General features: G+C 42.4%; 1 protein-coding gene and 1 long non-coding RNA gene across 2 annotated transcripts in view; one reads left to right on the top strand and one right to left on the bottom strand.

The window, feature by feature from the left end:
- The first annotated feature begins 265 nt into the window (after positions 1 to 265).
- On the top strand, positions 266 to 21,263 carry LOC310751202 (arylacetamide deacetylase-like 4). The gene is made up of 4 exons (XM_083590393.1): positions 266 to 518; positions 5,076 to 5,292; positions 17,584 to 17,647; positions 19,835 to 21,263. The coding sequence occupies exons 1-4, from the start codon at positions 342 to 344 to the stop codon at positions 20,607 to 20,609; spliced, it is 1,233 nt and encodes a 410-aa protein (XP_083446519.1). The 5' UTR covers positions 266 to 341; the 3' UTR covers positions 20,610 to 21,263.
- Positions 20,587 to 21,906, bottom strand: part of LOC310751508 — a 126,403-nt gene continuing 125,083 nt past the window's right edge. The window contains exon 2 of the long non-coding RNA XR_014542575.1: positions 20,587 to 21,721. This is a non-coding gene — a long non-coding RNA (uncharacterized lncRNA). The remainder of the gene's footprint in view (positions 21,722 to 21,906) is intronic.

The following is a 21,906-nucleotide window of genomic DNA, read 5'->3' as shown; positions in this document are numbered from 1 at the left end:
TGCTTTTACACATTGACTCAAGCAATAAAGCCACATACTGACAACCCTTAGGCTTAAGCAAGCTCTATATTTGCTGAAGTATGCATCCATTTCAACTGTCAGCCGTCCTGTTTTCGGGCATTCTAACCATGAGTCATTCTAAAGATAAGCTGTTAAGCAAGTCTATGGTTAGCCTGACCATATTACCACATTCCTAAACTATTTGTTTTCTTCTCAGCTGAGAGATTAAGTGGGTTGGCCGAGGATGTTCTCTTGCAGGTGACACAGACTGTTCTTGTATAAAAGCCACCAGCATTGTCTAAGGCGAAGTCCTTGTCTCTGTGCCTCTGAGTTGAAGGGAAATGGCATTTGGTGGAACTCTGTGGATGCTGATATTATATATGACCATCTTCATTCATCTCTTGCTGTTAGTGTGGGGAGTTTCTTATGCTCTTGCCAGGACCCATGTGCCTCGAGGAATGAGCCATCCTGCACCATTGATAATTTTAAATCTCTTAGTGAGATATGGATTTGTACTGGTAAGTTTATCTTACATAGATTACAGGGATGAAGCGACACCTCTCTAAAAACGGCTGCAACATTTGAAATATTTTAGTTTTGAGAAAAGGCAAGTAAGAGGCGACGTGATAGAAATGCTTAAGATTCTGGAGAAAATAGAGAGAGAAAGTTTTCCTCCGTCTCTCACGACACTAGAACTTGTAGACAATCCAATGAAGCTGAATGTTGGAAGATTCAGGACAGATAGAAGAAAGGACTTCTTCACACATAATAGATTCAATCCATGGAAGTCACTCTCACAAGAGGCAGTGATGGCTGCCAAGTTGAATAGCTTCCAACGAGAAATAGAGAAATTCATGGAGGCAATAGCTATGGATGCTTATTAACCAGCTCTGGCTCTAGAGATGGAGGCAGCAATGCTTCTGAACACCAGTTGCTGGAAAACACAGGAGGGGAGAGGGCTCCTGTGCTTGGGTCCGGGTTTGTGGGTTTCCCATTGGGGCACCTGGTTGACAACTGCGAGATGCTGGACTAGATGGGCCACTGTCCTAATCCAGCAGGCTCTGTTTTGAGGCGTTCCCAAAGTAAAGGAAGGCTTGAACTCTGATTATGAAAATACACACAGAGGCTTGAACCAGCAAGACTGGTTGCGTATAATATAATTCCTGTCCACCCTCCGGCCCAGGTCGTTTTATTCACAAAAGAACTTTTGTCACCGTGTTCGTAAGAACCAATCAGATTTCCTCTGAGCATTTCAACAAACCCCACGTGGGGACAAAGTTAACCTACAAAAACTAATTAAGCATGCATACTTCTGGGGTAAACAAAACAGAACTACAAAGGAGTGCATCCAGCAACCCCGGAAGTCACAAACAAGCAATATACATGATAAGAAGGAGGCCAGGAGGACAGGGATCATTATCACCTTCATGTGAGATCTGTTTCCTGGCGTTAAGATTGACATCCTAAGATGAACATATCAGAAAAGAAATTTTTTTTTTTCTTTCCAGTAGCACCTTAAAGACCAACTAAGTTAGTTCTTGGTATGAGCTTTCGTGTGCATGCACACTTCGTCAGATACATGCACACGAAAGCTCATACCAAGAACTAACTTAGTTGGTCTTTAAGGTGCTACTGGAAAGAAAAAAATTTTTTTGTTTTGACTATGGCAGACCAACACGGCTACCTATCTATATCAGAAAAGCTACAACAAAAAAAGCTGCCCACTATCTTTCACAGCCCAGGATGCATGCCTGGCATAGCTGTCAACTTTCAGATTTGAAAATAAGGGATCAGCAGCCTCGAAAATAAGGGATCAGCAGCCAAAATAAGGGAGCACAGGTCCCAAAGTAAAGAGCTCAGCTAATCTGTAGGTGGGCTTTTGCCCTTGCAAACAATCGCGGCACCCTCTTCTCATGTTTCAGTCATTTTGCTTCTGTCTCTTGCAATGTGCTGCCACCCAGTGGCCTTCCTGGCAAATCACATCAGGTAATTCAGAGGTGGATCCCAACATAACCTTTCCTTGCTTTTCATTCTGTCCCGCTGACGGTTACTTGGTAAGTGCTGCAGTTACTTTCCATAAGCAGACCTTTCTTCTTTCCCCAGACCAGCTCCGTCAGGGCTATTGCTCACTTCCAAGCCTCAATATTACCACACCGTCACCTCTTTGCTGGGAAGCGCCGAGCAAAGGCGAGTCCCCAGGCAACGCGGCCGATTTGATCGGCACAAGGGATTCAAACTCCACCCCCCAGTCGTTCTTAGACTCCTTATTGGGTGAGCAACACAGCCAGGCACCACAGTTGGAGCCTCCCTCCTCCCTGGCCGGCAGGGAGGGAGGGAGAGGAGCTGCTTCCTTTGAAACCCGGGAAATTTACGGGACATCATCAATCCAGGACAGCAGCAGGAAACCGCGCTGGGATAAGGGAGTTTCCCGTCAAATAAGGGACGGTTGACAGCTGTGATGCCTGGCAAAGCAACTGGCAGCTGGGCTGTGTACGCAAGCAGAGAGAAATGGACAGTAGAGGAAATGGCCAGAGATGCAGAGGGTTGTGGGAATTGATCAGAAATTACTGTCATTGAATTAAACCCAATCAACACCATGCTTTCACAGCTGACACAATGGCTTGAGGCATATTTTATAATTCCTCATAGTAATCCCATCTGATCCCCACACTCTGGATATTTGCACTCCTACACTGCTTAGGTTCTTTTTTTTTTAATAAAATATTTATTAGCATTTTCAAGAAACACATAACATACAAAAAACCAAAAAATAAACAAAACAAAAAACACAAAAATACATAATATTCAAAACTAAACACAAAAAAGAAAAAAATAGAAAAAACACATAAAGTTTCTGTTACTTATAATTCTTAACCTTATTTCTCAGACCTCCTCGCACCTCCCCTTCTTATATTCCAATTTAAATTGTCAATTCAGCAAGTCCTTAACTTATTTCTTTACCTTAACTTAAACATTTATTCTAACATACTATTATTTTATTTTACTTCTTTTTTCCATTTCCTCAATTTATTTTTAGCAACCTTATTTTCAATTAATTTAAAAAGAAAAAACCAATTTTACCTTTTTAGAATTATACATCAATATTTATACCTCATTATTTATTCTTAGACCTTTTTCCTAAAGTCGACCAAAATTTCCCTTCCACGATTTACCCAATTTCCTTACCACTAACAAAATATAAAAAGCAAATTATCCTTATGTACCCTTTGGATTCCCAACCTCCACCCACCCTTTTCCCGGTTCCAGTCCCCAACCAATAACCATCAGTCTTTATGTTATTTATTTAGCCTGGAGATCTCACGTCCGAGGCCCTTATATCTCTCTCAGTTCCTTTCTGCCGGTCTCTTTGATAGTCTTTGATATTAAGCCCTAAATCTCTGAGGGGCTCCGGCCCAACAGAATCCATGTTACTTCCAGCCGGTCCTCCATCCTTAAAAGCAAAGCCTATGGGGTGCTCCAACTCTTGTTTCAAGTTTCTTTCAAATCCAAATGTCCCCAAAGCTCCAGCTTTCCCCTTCAACAAATTTGTAATCCTCAGGTCTTCAGATCTCCTCCTAAGAGGGTCTCTCCATTTTCCAGACTCCCATTCAGACCAGGCTTTCCACATCCAATTTTTATTGTCCTTTTTTGTCATCATGTCAGGCCTCATAATGTAGCTCTCCTTTAACTCCTGCAAATCTCCTGCTCCTCCTTCATTTTCTTCAAAAACCACATATTGCTCCATTGTATCTACACTTTCAGTTTCATTTATTTGTTCAGTAGAATAGGCTTCCTGTTTCAAGTCCTTATCAGACTCAAAAATGTTGTTTACTGTCCAGTGTAGTAATGATACCTCTGAAGACAAAGCATTGTATTCCTCTTGCAAGTTTCCCAAGAGAACGAGTGCTCTGTCCAATTCTGCTTGAAATTTACGTACTCCAGCCATTTTTATGATGTAGTGTCCCTATTACCCCTCTAGGGGGATTTTAGTTCCTTAGTATTCCTTTCAGCTCGAAACCAAAAGTCCAGTTATTTTGTAACAGTCCTCCTTGTTTTCAACAAATTATACCAAATAAACCAGCAAGAACAGCAGAAACAATGTTCTCTTTTTCCAGCTGACAACTAGCTGACTAGCAGCTCACTTGACAGCTGTCAAAATCTTCAACGCACCAGGCTTTCTCATGGGACGTTCCCGGGTCTCGGGGGGGGGATGAAATTTCAACTCCCAAAATTCTTTTTATCCTCCAGTAGATCTTCTTATCGTGTCAAAACCGTGAAGTCAAGATTTTTCATTAAAAAACACAAACAAATTCTCTCGACCTTAGCTGCCCAGTCCTTTGCTTTAAATTGTTTACAAGAGGGGGGGGTGGACTTCCTTTTTAGCCCCTTCCCGCTCGTTCCAAATCCAAAATTAAAAAAAATTTTAAGGTTCCAATCTCCGTATTACTCACGGGTTTATGTTTTAGAGTCCAATCGGTCTTGGAAGAAGTTGGCGCTCTCTGTCAATGGCTTGCGGCTTCACTCCGTAGGCGAGGGAGTACTCTCAGCACCACACCCCACCCTGCCTCCGTTCCGAAGCCTTTAAAAAGGCTCCGTCGCGGATTGGGGGGGCGCAAATGGTGCCCGCCGAGTCTCTGTGTTCACAGGCATCCGCGCCTGTGATTTTAAGGGTCTCCGCTTCGCCGCAGCGGCCAGACCCAGACGCTACGGAGCCGATTCCCTCCGGAGCTCGGAGGGAACCCGCCATTAAACAATGGCGCCAACCCGGAAGTCCCTACACTGCTTAGGTTCTTATGCACTGCAGTGGATTTATCCTGAGTAGTACTAGCACTGAATACCCCCAATTTGTGTTGCATCTTAAGGTTTGAAATAACAGGAAGCATACTAGGAAAGGGGAGTGGGCAGGGGCTTCACTTCTGGGCTGCTCAAAGAGAATAATTTTCCATCCCAAGAGGAAGGAAAGGATAAACAGTGCAGTCATCTCCCATGCACGGTTTCTGTTCCATAGGCAATACATATATGCAATACATATATCTAATGCTGATTTAAAATGCTAAATGTTTTGTTTTAAACAGGGAGGAATTCTGGAAAAACTGGGCATCTGCCATAAATATTCCATACTCAGGATCCTAAACCTATTAATTCCAGAAGTGAAGGACCCAAAAATGATCACAAGGGATCTGGTTTTTGATGGGGTGCGTGTGAGGCTGTACTGGCCCAAGACATCACCTGCTGGGAACAGGAAAGGAATCATCTTTCTTCATGGAGGGGTTGCACTATTTGCAAGCATCCGTAAGTTCTTTGAAATGTTTTTGAAATGGTTCACTTTGCTGTTTGTGGAGAATTTGGGGTGATACTTTAATGTAAAGGTCATGAAATGTTTGCTATGGAGGGGTGGAGGTGGTTTGTGCTGCCTCTGGGTTTTTATTTTTATCTTTATGAATACTGCTACAAAAGTTGGGTACCACCTCTCTGCCAAACCAGTAGTATGGGATGATGAGAATTGTAGTTTAAGAACAGTTGGAGACCCAAGCTTTGGAAACACTGCTCTAAAGACACTCTTTTCCTGAAAACTCAACCCCCCGCCCCGTTGCCATGAGTCTGACAACCTCTTTCTGCTCAGGCCCAAGAATTCCTCACATATGTGCCACCAACCCCTTTGTCATGTTAAGGCCTCTATCCAATTGAGGCACTGACTCAGAAAGTGTTTTTTCCGCTGGTCTCCAATCTTCCCTTAATACTCCAAATCAGGTATAGGCAAACTCCGGCCCTCCAGATGTTTGGGACTACAATTCCCATATCCCTAGCTAACAGGACCAGTGATCAGGGAGGATGGGAATTGTAGTCCCAAACATCTGGAGGGCCGGAGTTTGCCTATGCCAATAATAATCAAAATCCTACCACTTACTAATTTCTAAGGTTTAGGGTGGTCTCCCCCCAAATCTGTAACAATACAAAGAATAACAACAAACAATGTCAATAACCTGTGCCTACACACAGTTTAAAAGGCCGTATATTGGTTAATTAGCCAAAGGCACCTGACGATATGAAACGAAAGGCGCCAGGTGAGTCTCCTGGGGGAGAGCATTCCACAAACGGGGAGCCACAACAGTTCTGGGCTTGGGCCCAGAAACAAATTGGCAGCCAATGCAGCCACACTGCATTGCAGTCATATCATATCACTGCATTGCAGACATATTTACACGTTCATTCTGCATGGAGGGAGTCCTTGGTCATCTCAAGCAGGGCTTGTTCCCACAGCTGTGCAGCACTGGAGTCAAAGGCATCTTTCCCAGCCAGCCTTTAGCTAGCCAGTCCAAAATGGATCCCAGTCTTTGTTCTTCCTAGCACACCTTGCTTTAAAAGTATGGATTTTTTGGTTCTATTCTGAGTTTTACCCATTGAAACTGCTGATCAGGAGGGAACAAAATGCACCTAATGGTTTTCAACTAGTGATGCCCCATTTATAAAGGGTTCAGTTCAACATAGTTGTTGCCAAAAGAAACTCGTTAAAGGTTGTGTGACCTTTTGATAGCTGCAGAGAATAGAAATCCAGCCTCTTTTTGGCAGTTAATTTCCAGATAGCTGGGTAGGCCGCTTGCAAGAATAGAACCCCACATCTCAGCGGACACTTGGGAAAGATACTTCGCCGATCTGTATGCAGCCCATGATGCCTGCGGAGATACGGTGGAGCCGGAAGTACTGCCTGATTGGGACCCAGTTACATGCCCTGAAGTTGAAACTCTCATAGATCGATTTAAAGCAGGCAAGGCCCCCGGTGATGACCTTATATCCATTGATGCCATCAAAGCAAATAAAGATTGGTGGATCCCACTTTTAGCAGCACTTTACACGCATATAAACAAAACAGCAAAATTTCCCTCAAGCTGGAGCTCTGCGTTGATTGTATTAATACATAAGAAAGGCCCACGTACAGAGCCGAGCAACTTTAGGCCAATCAGCTTGCTAAATGTCATTGGGAAGATTTACTCGGGGTACCTGCTAAACAAACTATTGAAATGGATGGAGGACGACAATATCATTGCCGATGAACAGGCGGGTTTTCGCCCTGGAAGATCTACCACAGACCAAATATTAATCTTGAATCACCTGGCGGAAAAGTATGCCGGCAAAGACTTCCGGTCAGCGCCAGCGGAATTAATGGCGGATTCCCTCCGAGCTCCGGAGGGAATCGGCTTGGTGAAGAGAGGGTCTGACCGCTGCGGCGAAGCGGAGACCCGAAGAAATCACAGGCGGTGAAGCCTGTGAGCTTGGAGGCTCGGCGGGCTCCATTTGCGCCCCCCCGCTGCGAAAGAGCCTTTTTAAAGGCTCCGGAGCGGAAAGGGTGTGTGTGGCGCGGAGCTGAGAGCCGTCTACCCTCTTCACGGAGTGAAGCCGCAAGCCATAGCCGGAGAGCGCTGATTCCTTTCTGGACAATTGGATACTAAAACAACTACCCGTGAGTAGGATCAAGTAAATATTTGAAGGAAATTTAAGACAAATTCGGCCGAAACGGGAAAGGTACAAACAGGAAGTCTGCCTTTCCGTTCTTGTAAATAGATCAAAGCAAAGAGACTTTAAAGCTACAACTTGGGAAGAGGTTATCAAAGATTTAAAATCCAGCACCAAAAGGGTGATCCCCCCCTCTGTTGGCAGGGACAGAGGGGTGAAATTGAGCAAGATTTATTCCTGCAAGGAGAAAAAAAAAGGGTGAAAAGGTTTATCTGCTGCTTCTAAAACCTGGAAACGGACTGCCCACGACAGGGAAGCTGATGAACTGTCAACACTTTAAGGGTAAAACTTTTTTTTTTGACTTAACTCTGAAAGAAAGATACAATTATTGTTGAAAGTAACTGTTTAAGGACAGTGAAAGAGTGACTTTTAAGAGATATTAGAGACTTATAAGGATTATTGTTTATAAAGTTACAAAGTGAAGTTACAAAGTGAAGTTGGAAGTGTGTCCCCCTAGAGGAGACTTTGTCGCAATAACAACTAAGCCAATAAGTAACCAAGCTGTGGAGAATTCCTTTTGAAAACAAATTTCCCCAGGCGTGGGATTGACCTTGGGCTGTGCATGAGAGTGTTATGGCGGATGGACAGGAAAAGACTACCAGGTCTGGGAGACAATACAAGACAGATATTCCACAACAGAGAAGGGCCTCAACATCCGGTGCAGCAGGCAGGTGCAGCTGCTTTACAAGTTAAGTCAAAAGCTATGACATCTGAAGACTTGTTGGCCCAGGCACTTGGTAAAATAAATGCATCTTTGGAGAATTTAGCTAAACAGGTTGCAGAGACAAATAAACAAGTAGCCGAGGCCTCAGCAAAAATAGACTTGAACACTACAAGTATTAATGAGCTGGGAAAGAAGGTGAATTCAAATACTCAGTCTATAGAAAAGTTATTGGAGGAGTCGGCCTCGACTAGGAAACTAGCGGAGGAGGCTAAGGAAATTGCAACTGTTGTTCAAGAAAAGATACCACCAGTATATAAGAAACTTGAGGAACATGACTTGACACTGTCCATGATTGAATTACAAGGAAAAGAGAGGAATTTGAGACTCAGAGCAATACCTGAAAGTGAGAAAGATAATTTGGCAGACTTCCTTACAAAGGAATTTACAGACTTTTGGCAACAGGACCTGGGGAAGGATGAATTTAAGATATTGAGTGCATTTAGGCTTGGTAGAAGACAAAGAAGGAATAAGGCAACAGACTGTTTGATTACTTTAAGAACAAAAGAGGAAAGAGACAAAATTTTGAATTTGCACTATCAAAAAACTCTGGAAATTGGAGATTCATCTGTGGAGATCTTTAAGGACATACCTAAATACATTCTGGACGTAAGGGCCTATTACAGAGATCTCGTTGTTTTATTGAGAAGGAACAAGATACTTTTCAGGTGGGAATTTCCCCAAGGTCTATCTTTCAAGTATAAAGGAAGAAAAATAAGAATAAGAACAGTAAATGATAAAGACAACTTTCTGAAAGACCACGAGGAGGATTTACAGAAGGAAGTGGATTCTGGAGAGGAGCCAACTGTACCAGGACTAGGAATTTCAGAGATTGCAAATCTATCATATGGACTTCCTGGCCTAGGGAAAGACACACCACCGACAGAAGAAGAACAACAACTCGGTGCAGTTGGAGGGAAAATTAAATAATTCATCATGGCTTTGCAACTTCTAAGTTGGAATTGTAATGGACTTAACTCCCCTCGAAAGAGAAAAGGTGTTTTTCATATATTAAGAAAAGAACAATTGGACTTGATTTGTCTTCAGGAAACACATGTAATGAGGCTACACAGGAAAATACTTATCAATAAGAGATTGGGACAAGAATTTATTTCGTCTGACAAGGTCAAAAAGAGAGGAGTGGTGATATATGTAAAAGAGAAACTTTCACCGAAATTAATTTTTAAAGATTAACAAGGAAGATATTTGGCTGTTGAAATTCAATTTCAAGGAGAGAAACTTTTGATTGTAGGGGTGTATGCACCAAATGAGGGGAAAGCTGAATTTTTTAAGAAGTTGCATGAGGTACTTTTGGACTATATGGACTATAATATAATTCTGATGGGGGACATGAATGGAGTTGTATCAACAAATATGGATAAGGCACAAAAACAGGTAGTCACTAAAGATGGTAGACTACCAAAAACTTTCTTTGAAATGACTGACAACATGGACTTGATTGACATTTGGAGAACTAAGAACCCTCTGGAGAGAGAGGGAACTTTCTTCTCTGAAGCTAAGATGACATGGACTAGAACTGACCAAATTTGGATTATTAGAGGAATGGCACCAAAGATAAAAAAAGTGGAAATCTGCCCTAAAACTTGCTCTGACCATAATGCTGTAAAGATGGAGATGAAGCAAATAACAACCGGCACCTTTAGATGGAGGATGAATGACGCCCTATTTAGAGATGAAGAAGTACACAGGAAGGCCCAAAAAACTTTGAAAGACTATTTTGAGATAAATATGGCAACAAAGGTTGAAAAAAGAGTAATCTGGGACGCAAGTAAAGCCGTGATGAGAGGGTTTTTGATACAACAGAATGCAATAAAGAAGAGAAGTCGAAACGAGAAAAAAGATTAAATTTTGGAGAAAATAAAAGAAGGAGAGAAAAAATTGAGGGCAAAGCCAAAGTCGCAGGAGATTTTGAGAGAAATAAAATTCTATCAAGTACAATATATGGAATTGATGAATCAGGAAATAGAATGGAAAATTAAACAATTGAGACAGAAGACATTTGAATCAGCGAACAAATGTGGGAAATTACTGGCTTGGCAACTGAAAAAAAGACAAAAATTAAATACCATCACAAATTTGGAAGTAGAAGGAAAAGATATACATAACCCAAATGAGATTAGAAACTGCTTCCAGAGGTACTTCAAACAACTATATGCACAAGGGCCACAGAATGAAATGGACATTGACTGTTTTTTGAAAAGAAATGGATTACAAAAAATCTCACAAGAAAGCAAAATAATGCTGAACTGTAAAATATCAGACCAGGAGATAGAAGGTGCCATTCAAAATATGCAATTAGGCAAGTCTCCAGGACCGGATGGGCTGACTTCCAGATACTATAGATCTTTGAAAGAGTGGCTATTACAACCTTTGAAGGAAGTCTGCAATGAGATCTTGGAGGGGAAAAGGGCACCAGAATCGTGGAAAGAGGCCTACATTACACTAATACCGAAAACGGAAACTGAAAAGACTCAACTTAAGAACTACCGCCCGATATCCTTACTAAATGTGGATTACAAAATTTTTGCTGACATCTTGGCTAAGAGACTGAAAAAAGTACTGATGGAAGAGATTCATAAGGACCAAGCGGGCTTTCTCCCGGGAAGACATTTGTCTGACAACTTGAGGAACGTAATTGATATTTTGGAAAAACTAGAAGTGAATATAAACACTAAAGCAGTTCTGATATTTGTGGACGCGGAGAAAGCCTTTGACAATATTTCTTGGAGTTTTATGAAAAAGAACCTACAGGGTATGGGGGTAGGCCAAGGTTTTGAGAATGGTATTGGTGCAATATATTCTGAACAAAAGGCTAAACTAATTGTAAATAATGTGGTTACAGAACAATTTAAGATAGAGAAAGGGACACGACAGGGATGCCCAATTTCCCCACTGCTTTTCATTTCGGTCCTGGAGGTCTTGCTGAATATGATTAGAAGGGACCGGTTGGTTAAAGGTATTCAGGTCAGAGCCAAACAGTATAAATTGAGAGCATTTGCAGATGATCTAGTCTTGACGTTACAGGAGCCAGAATCTAGTACCAAAAGAGTTTTAGAACTAATTCAAGAATTTGGTCAAGTGGCAGGATTTAAATTGAATAAGTCAAAAACTAAGGTTTTGGAGAAAAACTTAACACCGATTGAAAGAGGGAAGTTTCAGAATGAAACAGGTTTATCTATTGTGAAGAAAGTGAAATACCTTGGGGTTAACATGACAGCAAAAAATGGGAACTTGTTTAAAGATAATTATGAAAAATGTTGGGCGGAAGTGAAAAAAGATTTAGAAATTTGGACAAATTTGAAGCTTTCCTTGATGGGTCGAATTGCAGCTATAAAGATGAATGTATTGCCTAGAATGTTGTTTTTGTTTCAAACATTGCAAATTGTGGACAAGATGGACTGTTTCAAGAAGTGGCAGAAAGATATTTCTAAATTTGTCTGGCAGGGCAAGAAGCCAAGAATAAAATTTAAGATATTAACCGATGCAAAAGAAAGGGGTGGATTTGCCCTGCCAGACTTCAGACTCTATTATGAGTCAGCAGCATTCTGCTGGTTGAAAGACTGGCTGCTTCTGGAAAACACAGACATTTTGGATTTAGAAGGTTTTAACAATGTGTTTGGATGGCATGCATATTTGTGGTATGATAAGGTTAAAGCTCATAAAGCGTTTAAGAATCACATTGTTAGGAGATCTTTGTTTAATGTTTGGACTAGATATAAGGATTTACTGGAAAACAAAACCCCAAGGTGGTTGTCACCAATGGAAGCGAAAGCTCAGAAAAAACTCAATATGGAGGCCAGTTGGCCAAAATATTGGGAAATTTTGGAGCAAGAAGGAGATAGACTGAAATTGCAGAGTTTTGAGAAATTAAAAAACAAAGTCCGAGACTGGTTACATTACTTTCAGATAAGGGAGGCATACAATTTGGACAGGAAAATTGGCTTCCAGGTGGAAAAATCTAAATTAGAAACAGAAGTGCTAGAACCTAAAACTAAGATTATGTCAAAAAAGTATAACTTGCTGCTGAAATGGAATACACAGGATGAAACGGTTAAGTCAGCTATGATTAAATGGGCACAAGATCTTGGACATAACATCATGTTTGCTGATTGGGAACAGTTATGGACCACAGGTATGAAATTCACGGCATGTAATGCCTTAAGAGAGAATATTATGAAAATGATATACAGGTGGTACATAACCCCAGTCAAGCTCGCAAAAATATATCATTTGCCCGATAATAAATGCTGGAAATGTAAGGAAGTGGAAGGTACATTTTTTCACCTATGGTGGACGTGCCCAAAGATCAAGGCCTTTTGGGAAATGATTTATAATGAAATGAAAAAGATATTTAAGTATACTTTCCTGAAAAAACCAGAGGCTTTTCTCTTGGGTATAGTCGGCCATCTGGTGTCAAAGAAGGACAGAATCTTTTTCATGTATGCTGCAACGGCAGCAAGAATACTCATTGCAAAGTATTGGAAGACTCAAGATTTACCCACTCTGGAAGAATGGCAGATGAAGTTGATTGACTGTATGGGACTGGCAGAAATGACCGGCAGAATCCGCGACCAGGGAGAAAAGTCAGCAGAAGAAGATTGGAAGAAATTTAAGGAATATCTACAGAAATATTATAAAATTAATGAACTTTGAAAAGATGTTGGTTTGAACTTTGGTGGTCTCCAGCTGTTATGATAAAGATAATGGGGATCATAATTGCTTCTGTTACTAAATTTAAAAAAATTTGAGTGGAAAATAAGGTGATATTTTAAAAGGAATGTTAAGAGATTAGGATTTGCTGAATTAACAAATTGAACTAGAGAACAAGAAGGGGAGGTATGAGGAAGTCAATGAAACATGTGACTGAAAATTGTTATTGAAACTGAATTGTTTTTAATATTTTTCTTTTTCTTTTTCTTTTTGTCTTTATATAAAATTGGAAAATTTAATAAATATTCATTTTAAAAAAATGAAATTAAGGGGTTATCAGCTGTAATGATACAAAAGAATATGAAAAAATAGTTTTTTTGTACATAAGTAAAAGTATAAGTTACAATAATTTAAGAAGATGGATGGAAAATAAGGTTTATAGCTGTAATGCTATGAGATAAGGATTTGCTGGATGAACAATTTGAACTGGAATACAAGAAGGGGAGGTATGAGGAGGTCAAGGAAATATGTTATTGGAAAATATGATATGAGATTTATGTGTTTTTAAAAAATTTTCTTTTTAATAATTTTCCCCCTCTTTTTTCTTTTTCTTTTTGGTTTGTATAAAATGGAAAACCTTAATAAATATCTTTTAAAAAAAAAAAAAGTATGCCGGCAAAGCCCCAAAGGTTCTTCATGTGGCTTTTATTGACCTTAAGCAGGCATTTGATCGAATCTCTAGAAAGCAGCTATGGACAAAACTGGCTGCTACAAAGATCGATCGTCGTCTCCTTCATCTGATTATCAGCCTCCATACAAACATCTTTTTGAGAATCAGGCTAGACAATAAAGGCCTAGTCTCCAACCCTGTTACCACCACTAGAGGGGTAAGACAGGGTTGTCTATTGGCCCCAGCATTGTTTAGCTTTTACATTAACTCACTGGTGACTCACATGGCCAATGATGCTTTCCACCCCCCCAAATTAGCAGGCCGATCTCTGAATGTTCTTCTGTATGCGGATGACGCCGCACTTCTTGCCAGATCCCCTATTGGACTGAGGAGAATGTTGCAAGCTCTACATGAATACTGTGATCAGCATGAGCTCCAACCCAACTATGCTAAGACCAAGATCATGGTCTTCTCTGCCCGACCGAGACTCCATCGATGGTCGATGAACGGGATCCCCCTAGAGCAGGTTAACTGCTTTAAATATCTGGGACAAGTAATACGGTCAAATAGGTCTTTTCTGGCCCATAGAGACTATATAACAACTAATGCATCTAAAGCAGCCATCCAGATTAGATCTCTATATGCTAAGAATCAGGCTCAATCAGTGAAGATAGCTTTGAGACTCTTTCAAATGAAAGTCCTCCCCCTTCTTTTGGTGGGCATCTCTTTAGGCTCCCGTAGGGATTTTTTGAAACTGGATTCTATCCAAACGCGATTCCTTAGAGCCATCCTTAGGATTCCCCCCTCGGTAGCGGGTGCAGTTATGAGATTAGAGGTCGGCTTGCAAGCTCTACGGTATGTGGCCTTGAAGACGAAGCTCTGGCTATGGCTCAAGCTTTGTTTTAAACCAGTGGGTATTGCCCCCTTGATATTGAGGGACGATTTCCAATCATCGTGGGAAAGGGAGGTCATTAACGAGGTTCAATCCTGCGGATTCATAGAATCATAGAATCATAGAGTTGGAAGAGACCACAAGGGCCATCGAGTCCAACCCCCTGCCAAGCAGGAAACACCATCAGAGCACTCCTGACATATGGTTGTCAAGCCTCTGCTTAAAGACCTCCAAAGAAGGAGACTCCACCACACTCCTTGGCAGCAAATTCCACTGTCGAACAGCTCTTACTGTCAGGAAGTTCTTCCTAATGTTTAGGTGGAATCTTCTTTCTTGTAATTTGGATCCATTGCTCCGTGTCCGCTTCTCTGGAGCAGCAGAAAACAACCTTTCTCCCTCCTCTATGTGACATCCTTTTATATATTTGAACATGGCTATCATATCACCCCTTAACCTCCTCTTCTCCAGGCTAAACATGCCCAGCTCCCTTAGCCGTTCCTCATAAGGCATCGTTTCCAGGCCTTTGACCATTTTGGTTGCCCTCCTCTGGACACGTTCCAGTTTGTCAGTGTCCTTCTTGAACTGTGGTGCCCAGAACTGGACACAGTACTCCAGGTGAGGTCTGACCAGAGCAGAATACAGTGGCACTATTACTTCCCTTGATCTAGATGCTATACTCCTATTGATGCAGCCCAGAATTGCATTGGCTTTTTTAGCTGCCGCGTCACACTGTTGGCTCATGTCAAGTTTGTGGTCAACCAAGACTCCTAGATCCTTTTCACATGTACTGGTCTCAAGCCAGGTGTCACCCATCTTGTATTTGTGCCTCTCATTTTTTTTGCCCAAGTGCAATACTTTACATTTCTCCCTGTTAAAATTCATCTTGTTTGTTTTGGCCCAGTTCTCTAATCTGTCAAGGTCGTTTTGAAGTGTGATCCTGTCCTCTGGGGTGTTAGCCACCCCTCCCAGTTTGGTGTCATCTGCAAATTTGATCAGGATGCCCTTGAGTCCATCATCCAAGTCGTTGATAAAGATGTTGAATAAGACCGGGCCCAAGACAGAACCCTGTGGCACCCCACTAGTCACTCTTCTCCAGGATGAAGAGAAACCATTGATGAGCACCCTTTGGGTTCGGTCAGTCAGCCAGTTACAAATCCACTGAGTGGTAGCATAGTCAAGACCGCATTTTACCAGCTTCTTTACAAGAATATCATGGGGCACCTTGTCAAATGCCTTGCTGAAATCAAGGTAGGCTACATCCACTGCATTCCCTTCATCTACCAGGCTTGTAATTCTGTCAAAAAACGAGATCAGGTTTGTCTGACATGACTTATTTTTCAGAAATCCATGCTGACTATTGGTGATCACAGCATTCCTTTCTAGGTGCTCACAGACTGTTTGCTTAATGATCTGCTCCAGAATCTTCCCTGGTATTGATGTCAGACTGACTGGGCGGTAATTATTTGGGTCCTCTCTTTCCCCCTTTTTGAAAATAGGGACAACATTTGCCCTCCTCCAGTCTGCCGGGACTTCGCCTGTTCTCCAGGAATTCTCAAAGATGACTGCCAGTGGTTCTGAAATCACATCTGACAGTTCTTTTAATACTCTTGGATGCAGTTCATCTGGCCCTGGAGACTTGAATACATCTAGACTAGCCAAGTATTCTTGTACTATCTCCTTAGTTATTCTGGGCTGTGTTTCCTCTGCTGAATCATTTGCTCCAAATTCTTCAGGTCGGGCATTGTTTTCTTTATCGGAGAAGACTGAGGCAAAGAAGGCATTGAGGAGTTCAGCCCTTTCTGTGTCCCCTGTTTGCATTTCACCATCTTCTCCTCTGAGTGACCCCACTGTTTCTTTGTTCTTCCTTTTGCTACGAACATACCCATAAAAGCCTTTTTTGTTGCTTTTAACCTCTCTAGCAAGCCTGAGTTCATTCTGTGCTTTAGCTTTTCTGACTTTGTGTCTACACGTGCTGGCTATTTGTTTGAATTCCTCTTTGGTGGTTTCCCCCCTTTTCCATTTTTTGTACACATCCTTTTTTAATCTTAACTCAGTTAAAAGTTCTTTAGATAGCCACCCTGGCTTCTTTAGGCACCTTCCATGTTTCCGTCTCATTGGTATTGCCTGAAGTTGTGCTTTTACTATCTCTCTCTTAACAAACTCCCAGCCATCATGAACTCCCTTTCCTTTTAGTATTACTGTCCATGGGATCTCACCCAGCACTTCCCTAAGTTTTATGAAGTCGGCTTTCTTAAAGTCGAGAAATTGTGTCCTAGTATGCTTGGCTGCTCCTTTCCGCTGTATAGTAAACTTCAGAAGAGCATGATCACTCGCGCCTAATGATCCTTCCACTTCTACCCCACTAACCAGGTCATCAACATTGGTTAGGACCAGATCTAAAATGGCTGTTCCTCTTGTTGCTTCTCCCACTTTCTGGACAATGAAGTTGTCTGCAAGGATTGTCTCACCTTTACTTTGAGTCTATGACGTACAATCAAGCTAGAGCTGTGATCTCCCGGAGACTGAGTGACATTGCCAGACAAGAGGACATAGCCCTGGTAAAACCAGGGATGTTCCTAGGGGACCAGATTTATCGGACCATACCAGCCCCCTACCTTGCAGAAATCCACTATGTTGAATACCGCAGACTTCTTACAGCGGCTAGATTAAATGTCCTTGACTCTGCGATATTGTGGGGAAGGTACAGGGGAGTACCATACGCCCAGAGAACCTGTCATTGTGCCATGGGGGTGGTTGAGTCCACCGAACACATTCTCTTGACTTGCCCTTCTTATGCAGAGCTTAGACAAAATTTTATAGACCCACACCTATGTCAATTTAGCTTCCTACCCGGAGAAAACCAGGTTTTACACTTGCTGAATAATGTCACTAGAGCTACACCTTCCTTGGTGGCCAAATTTCTTTTTTTAGCTTTTAAGCGTCGCAAGACTATAATTGACTGTATTGATATGGGGCTATCTGTTTAGCCCATTTTAGTGTTGGCTAAGTTCTAAAATCTTCCTGGATGTTTTAACTGTGTATTGACAAATGTACTTTTTTCTGACTGACGGTCGAATAAAAGGTTGATGATGATGAAGGTTGTGTGCTTTTTTCCAGGAACTTCTGCAAGGATCTGCCATTCGCTTGCCCACGGAACCGACTCAGTGGTTATGTGTGTTGAGTAAGTGTCTTCACGCTTCAGTTTCTAACCCTTCCACATGAGCCCAGAAAACGGCTGATTTTGCCAACATCGTGAATTTGCCAACCTTTAGAATGGGTGTTCACCTTTGTATTTTGATTCTTATGCCTTTGGACCCAATCCCTCTGGCTTTAAGCATAAGAAGCTGGATCAGGCCAAAGGGGGCCCAACATCCTGTTCTCACGGTGGCCAACCAAATATCCCAATGAAAAGCCCACAAGCTGGACCCAGACACAGGAGCACTGCTCCCGGTTGCAATGTACATCATCTGGTATTCAGAAGCATTACTGCCTGCGATAGTGGAGATGGCCCATCCGCCTTGTGACTAGTATTCATGGATAACCTTATCCACCATGAGAGGCTGAAATGGCTTCTCAATCTATGCTAGTTCTATCTGTTGCAATTATCTCTATCCTGCCTTTCAGGACAAAACTCCTTCCAAGGCGTCATATAAGGAACATTAAACTACTTTTACATAAAACTGGATAAATGTTTTTGTCCCTCTCTCTTAACTCTAGAACATGTGGCCATTCAATGAAGCTGAATGCTAGAAGATTCACCTAAAAGAAAGTACTTCTTTACGCAGTGTGTAGTTAAGCTGTGGAACTCGTTCCCTCAGGAGGCAATGATGGCCTCCAACTTGGGTGGCTTTAAAAGAGGATTAAACAAATGCACACGGTATAAGACTACCAGTGGCTACTAGCCATGATGGCTATAGCCTGCCTTTGCAGTTGGAGACAGTGTCCTTCTGAATGCCAGTTGCTGGAAGCTGCAGGAGGGAAGAGTACCACAGTACTCATGTTCTGATTGTGAGTTTCTCCAATGATTGACCACTGGCCACTGAGAATGGGATGTGAACTAGCATTATATTATCATGGAAAACCTCAGGCACTGGGGCTCAATGCTCCACTCCAGGCCTCTTCAGTTCTCCCTGAAGAGCCAGTGTGGTGTAGTGGTTAAGAGCGGTGGACTCGTAATCCGGTGAACCGGGTTCGATTCCCTGCTCCTCCACATGCAGCTGCTGGGTGACCTTGGGCTAGTCACACTTCTTTGAAGTCTCTCAGCCCCACTCACCTCACAGAGTGTTTGTTGTGGAGGAGGAAGGGAAAGGAGAATGTTAGCCGCTTTGAGACTCCTTATAGGTAAAGGTAAAGGTACCCCTTCCCGTACGGGCCAGTCATGACTGTCTCTAGGGTTGTGCGCTCATCTCACTTAAGAGGCCAGGAGCCGGTGCCATCCGAAGACACTTCCGGGTCACGTGGCCAGCGTGATGAAGCTGCACTGGTGAGCCGGCACCAGTGCCGCACATGGAAACGCCGTTTACCGTATTTTTTGCTCTATAAGACTCACTTTTTCCCTCCTAAAAAGTAAGGGGAAATGTGTGTGTGTCTTATGGAGTGAATGCAGGCTGCGCAGCTATCCCAGAAGCCAGAACAGCAAGAGGGATCGCTGCTTTCGCTGCACAGCGATCCCTCTTGTTGTTCTGGCTTCTGAGATTTAGAATATTTTTTTTCTTGTTTTCCTCCTCCAAAAACTAGGTGCGTCTTATGGTCTGGTGCGTGTTATAGAGCGAAAAATATGGTACCTTCCCGCTATAAAGCGGTACCTATTTATCTACTTGCACTTAAGGGTGCTTTCGAACTGCTAGGTGGGCAGGAGCGGGGACCGAACGACGGGAGCTCACCCCGCCGCTGGGATTCGAACCGCCAACCTTACGATCAGCAAGTCCTAGGCACTGAGGTTTTACCCACAGCGCCACCCGCGTCCCATGAGAAACTGGAGTCTGGTCCTTCTACAGGTTGGGAAAAGCAGGGTAGGGGGTAGTGATAAAGCAGGATATCAAATCCAAACTCCTCTTCTTCCCTCTGAAATCACCGCAGACCCCTACCTCTGCACCATTGCCCCTCTTTTTCACCCTCCTTGAGTGGCATCTGCCTGACTGGAATTTGTCTTGCTTGCGTGAAGGCAGGAGTGCCAACTTGAGTAAATATTGCCCCCCCCCCCACTGGTAAGTCCCATTTTGCATAAATGATCACATGACGTGGAGCACATAACCATTTGAATGAAAATGTCAATCAGCTTAGGGGGACCAGCCTCCTTGGGGGTGCTGAAGGTACCTCAGCCCCAAGTATGATGTCAAATGTTGATGATATCTTGTTTTTTCTTTAGATTTTGTTTAGCTCCTAAGCATCCGTATCCAGTCCCTGTACAGGACTGTTTAACTGCTGTAATACATTTTATGAAAAATGCAAAGGAATACGGAGTGGACCCCAGCTGCATTGCCATTGTTGGGGAGAGTAGTGGAGGCACATATGCTGCAGCCATTTGTCAAGAACTGGTGACCAGAGAGGACCTCCCAAGAGTGCGAGCTCAGGTCCTCATTTACCCATTCCTCCAAGGAATGGACTTCAATTTGCCATCCTATCAGCAAAACCATTCAATTCCTCCCTTGTTCCGGAAAAGAGCTGTCAGTCTTGGTTTGACATATCTCACTGGGAAGACAATGAATGTAGATGAAGTTCTGAAAGGCGCCCATGTCCCTCCTGATTTGAGAGAGAAATACCAAAAATGGATCAATGCTGATAACATTCCAGAAGAATATAAAGCTAGGGGCTATGTTCCTGTAGAACCTGCTCCATTTTCAGAAGAACTTTATGAACAAGTTAAAAGAGGTACTGAGACAATGTTTGCCCCCCTTTTAGCGGAGGATGACATAATCCGCCAGCTCCCAGAGGCTTTCATTCTAACCTGTGAATATGATGTTCTCCGGGACGATGGGCTGTTGTACAAGAAGCGGCTAGAGGACCACGGTGTGCCAGTGACATGGTATCATGTTCAAGATGGATTTCATGGAATAATGGCCATGGCTGGTTTGAAGGCAATTGAATATCCGAGCACACAGAAATGTTTGCAGAATGTAATACAGTTCTTAAAAGGTTTATAGAAATGAATGACATTCTTTGTCTTCCTATGGCAGTCTTCCCCTTCTGTGGAGGGAAATATCGTTCCTCATTGTGCCAATCCTGAAGTAAAAAGAAAAACTCTGATCAAAAATTCCACTCTGTTTAATTTATTAAAATCACCATGGGCTCTATAAATACATAAGCAAAGCCCTACTGGATCAAGCCATTGGCTCACTTCATGCAGCATCTTGTTCTCTTTATGTTACATATTTTATAAATTAATTTTCATACAATTTAACAAATTCAATTCAGTTTCAATACAATATTCCCTCAACATTTTGACTCCTCATCCTTACTTCCATGATGTTTCTGTTCAAATCCTTTGTCTACTAAATGTAATACTCATTTCTATAACAAATATCCAACATTAGATTCCTTTATCATTCTCCTTCCTTTGCTTATATTTCCAGTCCTGCCTGTGTTTTCATTTGACTATAATATTTTCTCAGATATTCTGAAAAGGATCTCCACTCCTCCACAAGCATTTTGTCATTTGGGTTTCTTATTTTCGCCTTCTCCATATAGTCCAATAGTTTTAAAGTCCACTCCTCTTTTGTTGGAACTTCTTCATCACTTTTTTTTATTGATTTTCCAGATTTTAACCCAATTATAAAAATTATAACAAATGAATCCAATTCTGTGTAAGTGACTTCCTGCGTGCCGTCCTCGATCCGTCCTTATCTTCCAATGTTACTTACTGCGTTTACATACTCTTGTTGAAGTAAATAGTATAACAGACCCTGAGGATTGCCACACCCTTGCTACTGGTTTGGGAGTCTTCTCTTTCTAGAAGATCTCTCCCCTCCTGACTGGAATGAGACCCATGTAGGCTGCATCCACACAGCTGCTACTTCTCCTGGCTCAAAGTCAGCCCTCCAGCTAGCTCCTGGCGTAAAACTCTCCCAAGACACTCAAACCAAGCCCAGTCTAAAAACTCCCTCAGAAACTGCTCCTTTTATTTTTCTCCTCCCACTCTGCTTAGCACTCATTCAGAGAGGCTCCAGCCCTCTGGTGGATTTCTGAGGGACTGCATCACCAAACTCTGGTCTGGCTTTGCTGTCCACCACAGAGGTACTTAGCAGGGGTCAGCAAACTTTTTTCCGCAGGGGGCTAGTCCACTGTCCCTCACACCATGTGGTGTGCCGGACTATATTTTGAAGGGGGGGGGGATGAACGAATTCCTATACCCCACAAATAACCCAGAGATGCAATTTAAATAAAAGTACACATTCTAGTCTTGTAAAAACATGCTGGTTCCCAGACCGTCTGTGGGCCGGA

The sequence above is a fragment of the Podarcis filfolensis genome (assembly GCF_964270895.1).
Source record: "Podarcis filfolensis genome assembly, chromosome: 16".
Taxonomy (NCBI): domain Eukaryota; kingdom Metazoa; phylum Chordata; class Lepidosauria; order Squamata; family Lacertidae; genus Podarcis; species Podarcis filfolensis.
The sequence above is the reverse complement of the archived record's forward strand: the minus strand, read 5'-3'. Positions and strand labels throughout refer to the sequence as shown.

Coding starts and splice junctions, on each gene's coding strand:
- LOC310751202 (XM_083590393.1), top strand. CDS start 342: ATGGCATTTGGTGGAACTCTGTGGATGCTGATATTATATATGACCATC. Junction 519..5,075: donor TGAGATATGGATTTGTACTG/GTAAGTTTATCT, acceptor TGTTTTAAACAG/GGAGGAATTCTGGAAAAACT. Junction 5,293..17,583: donor TGCACTATTTGCAAGCATCC/GTAAGTTCTTTG, acceptor GCTTTTTTCCAG/GAACTTCTGCAAGGATCTGC.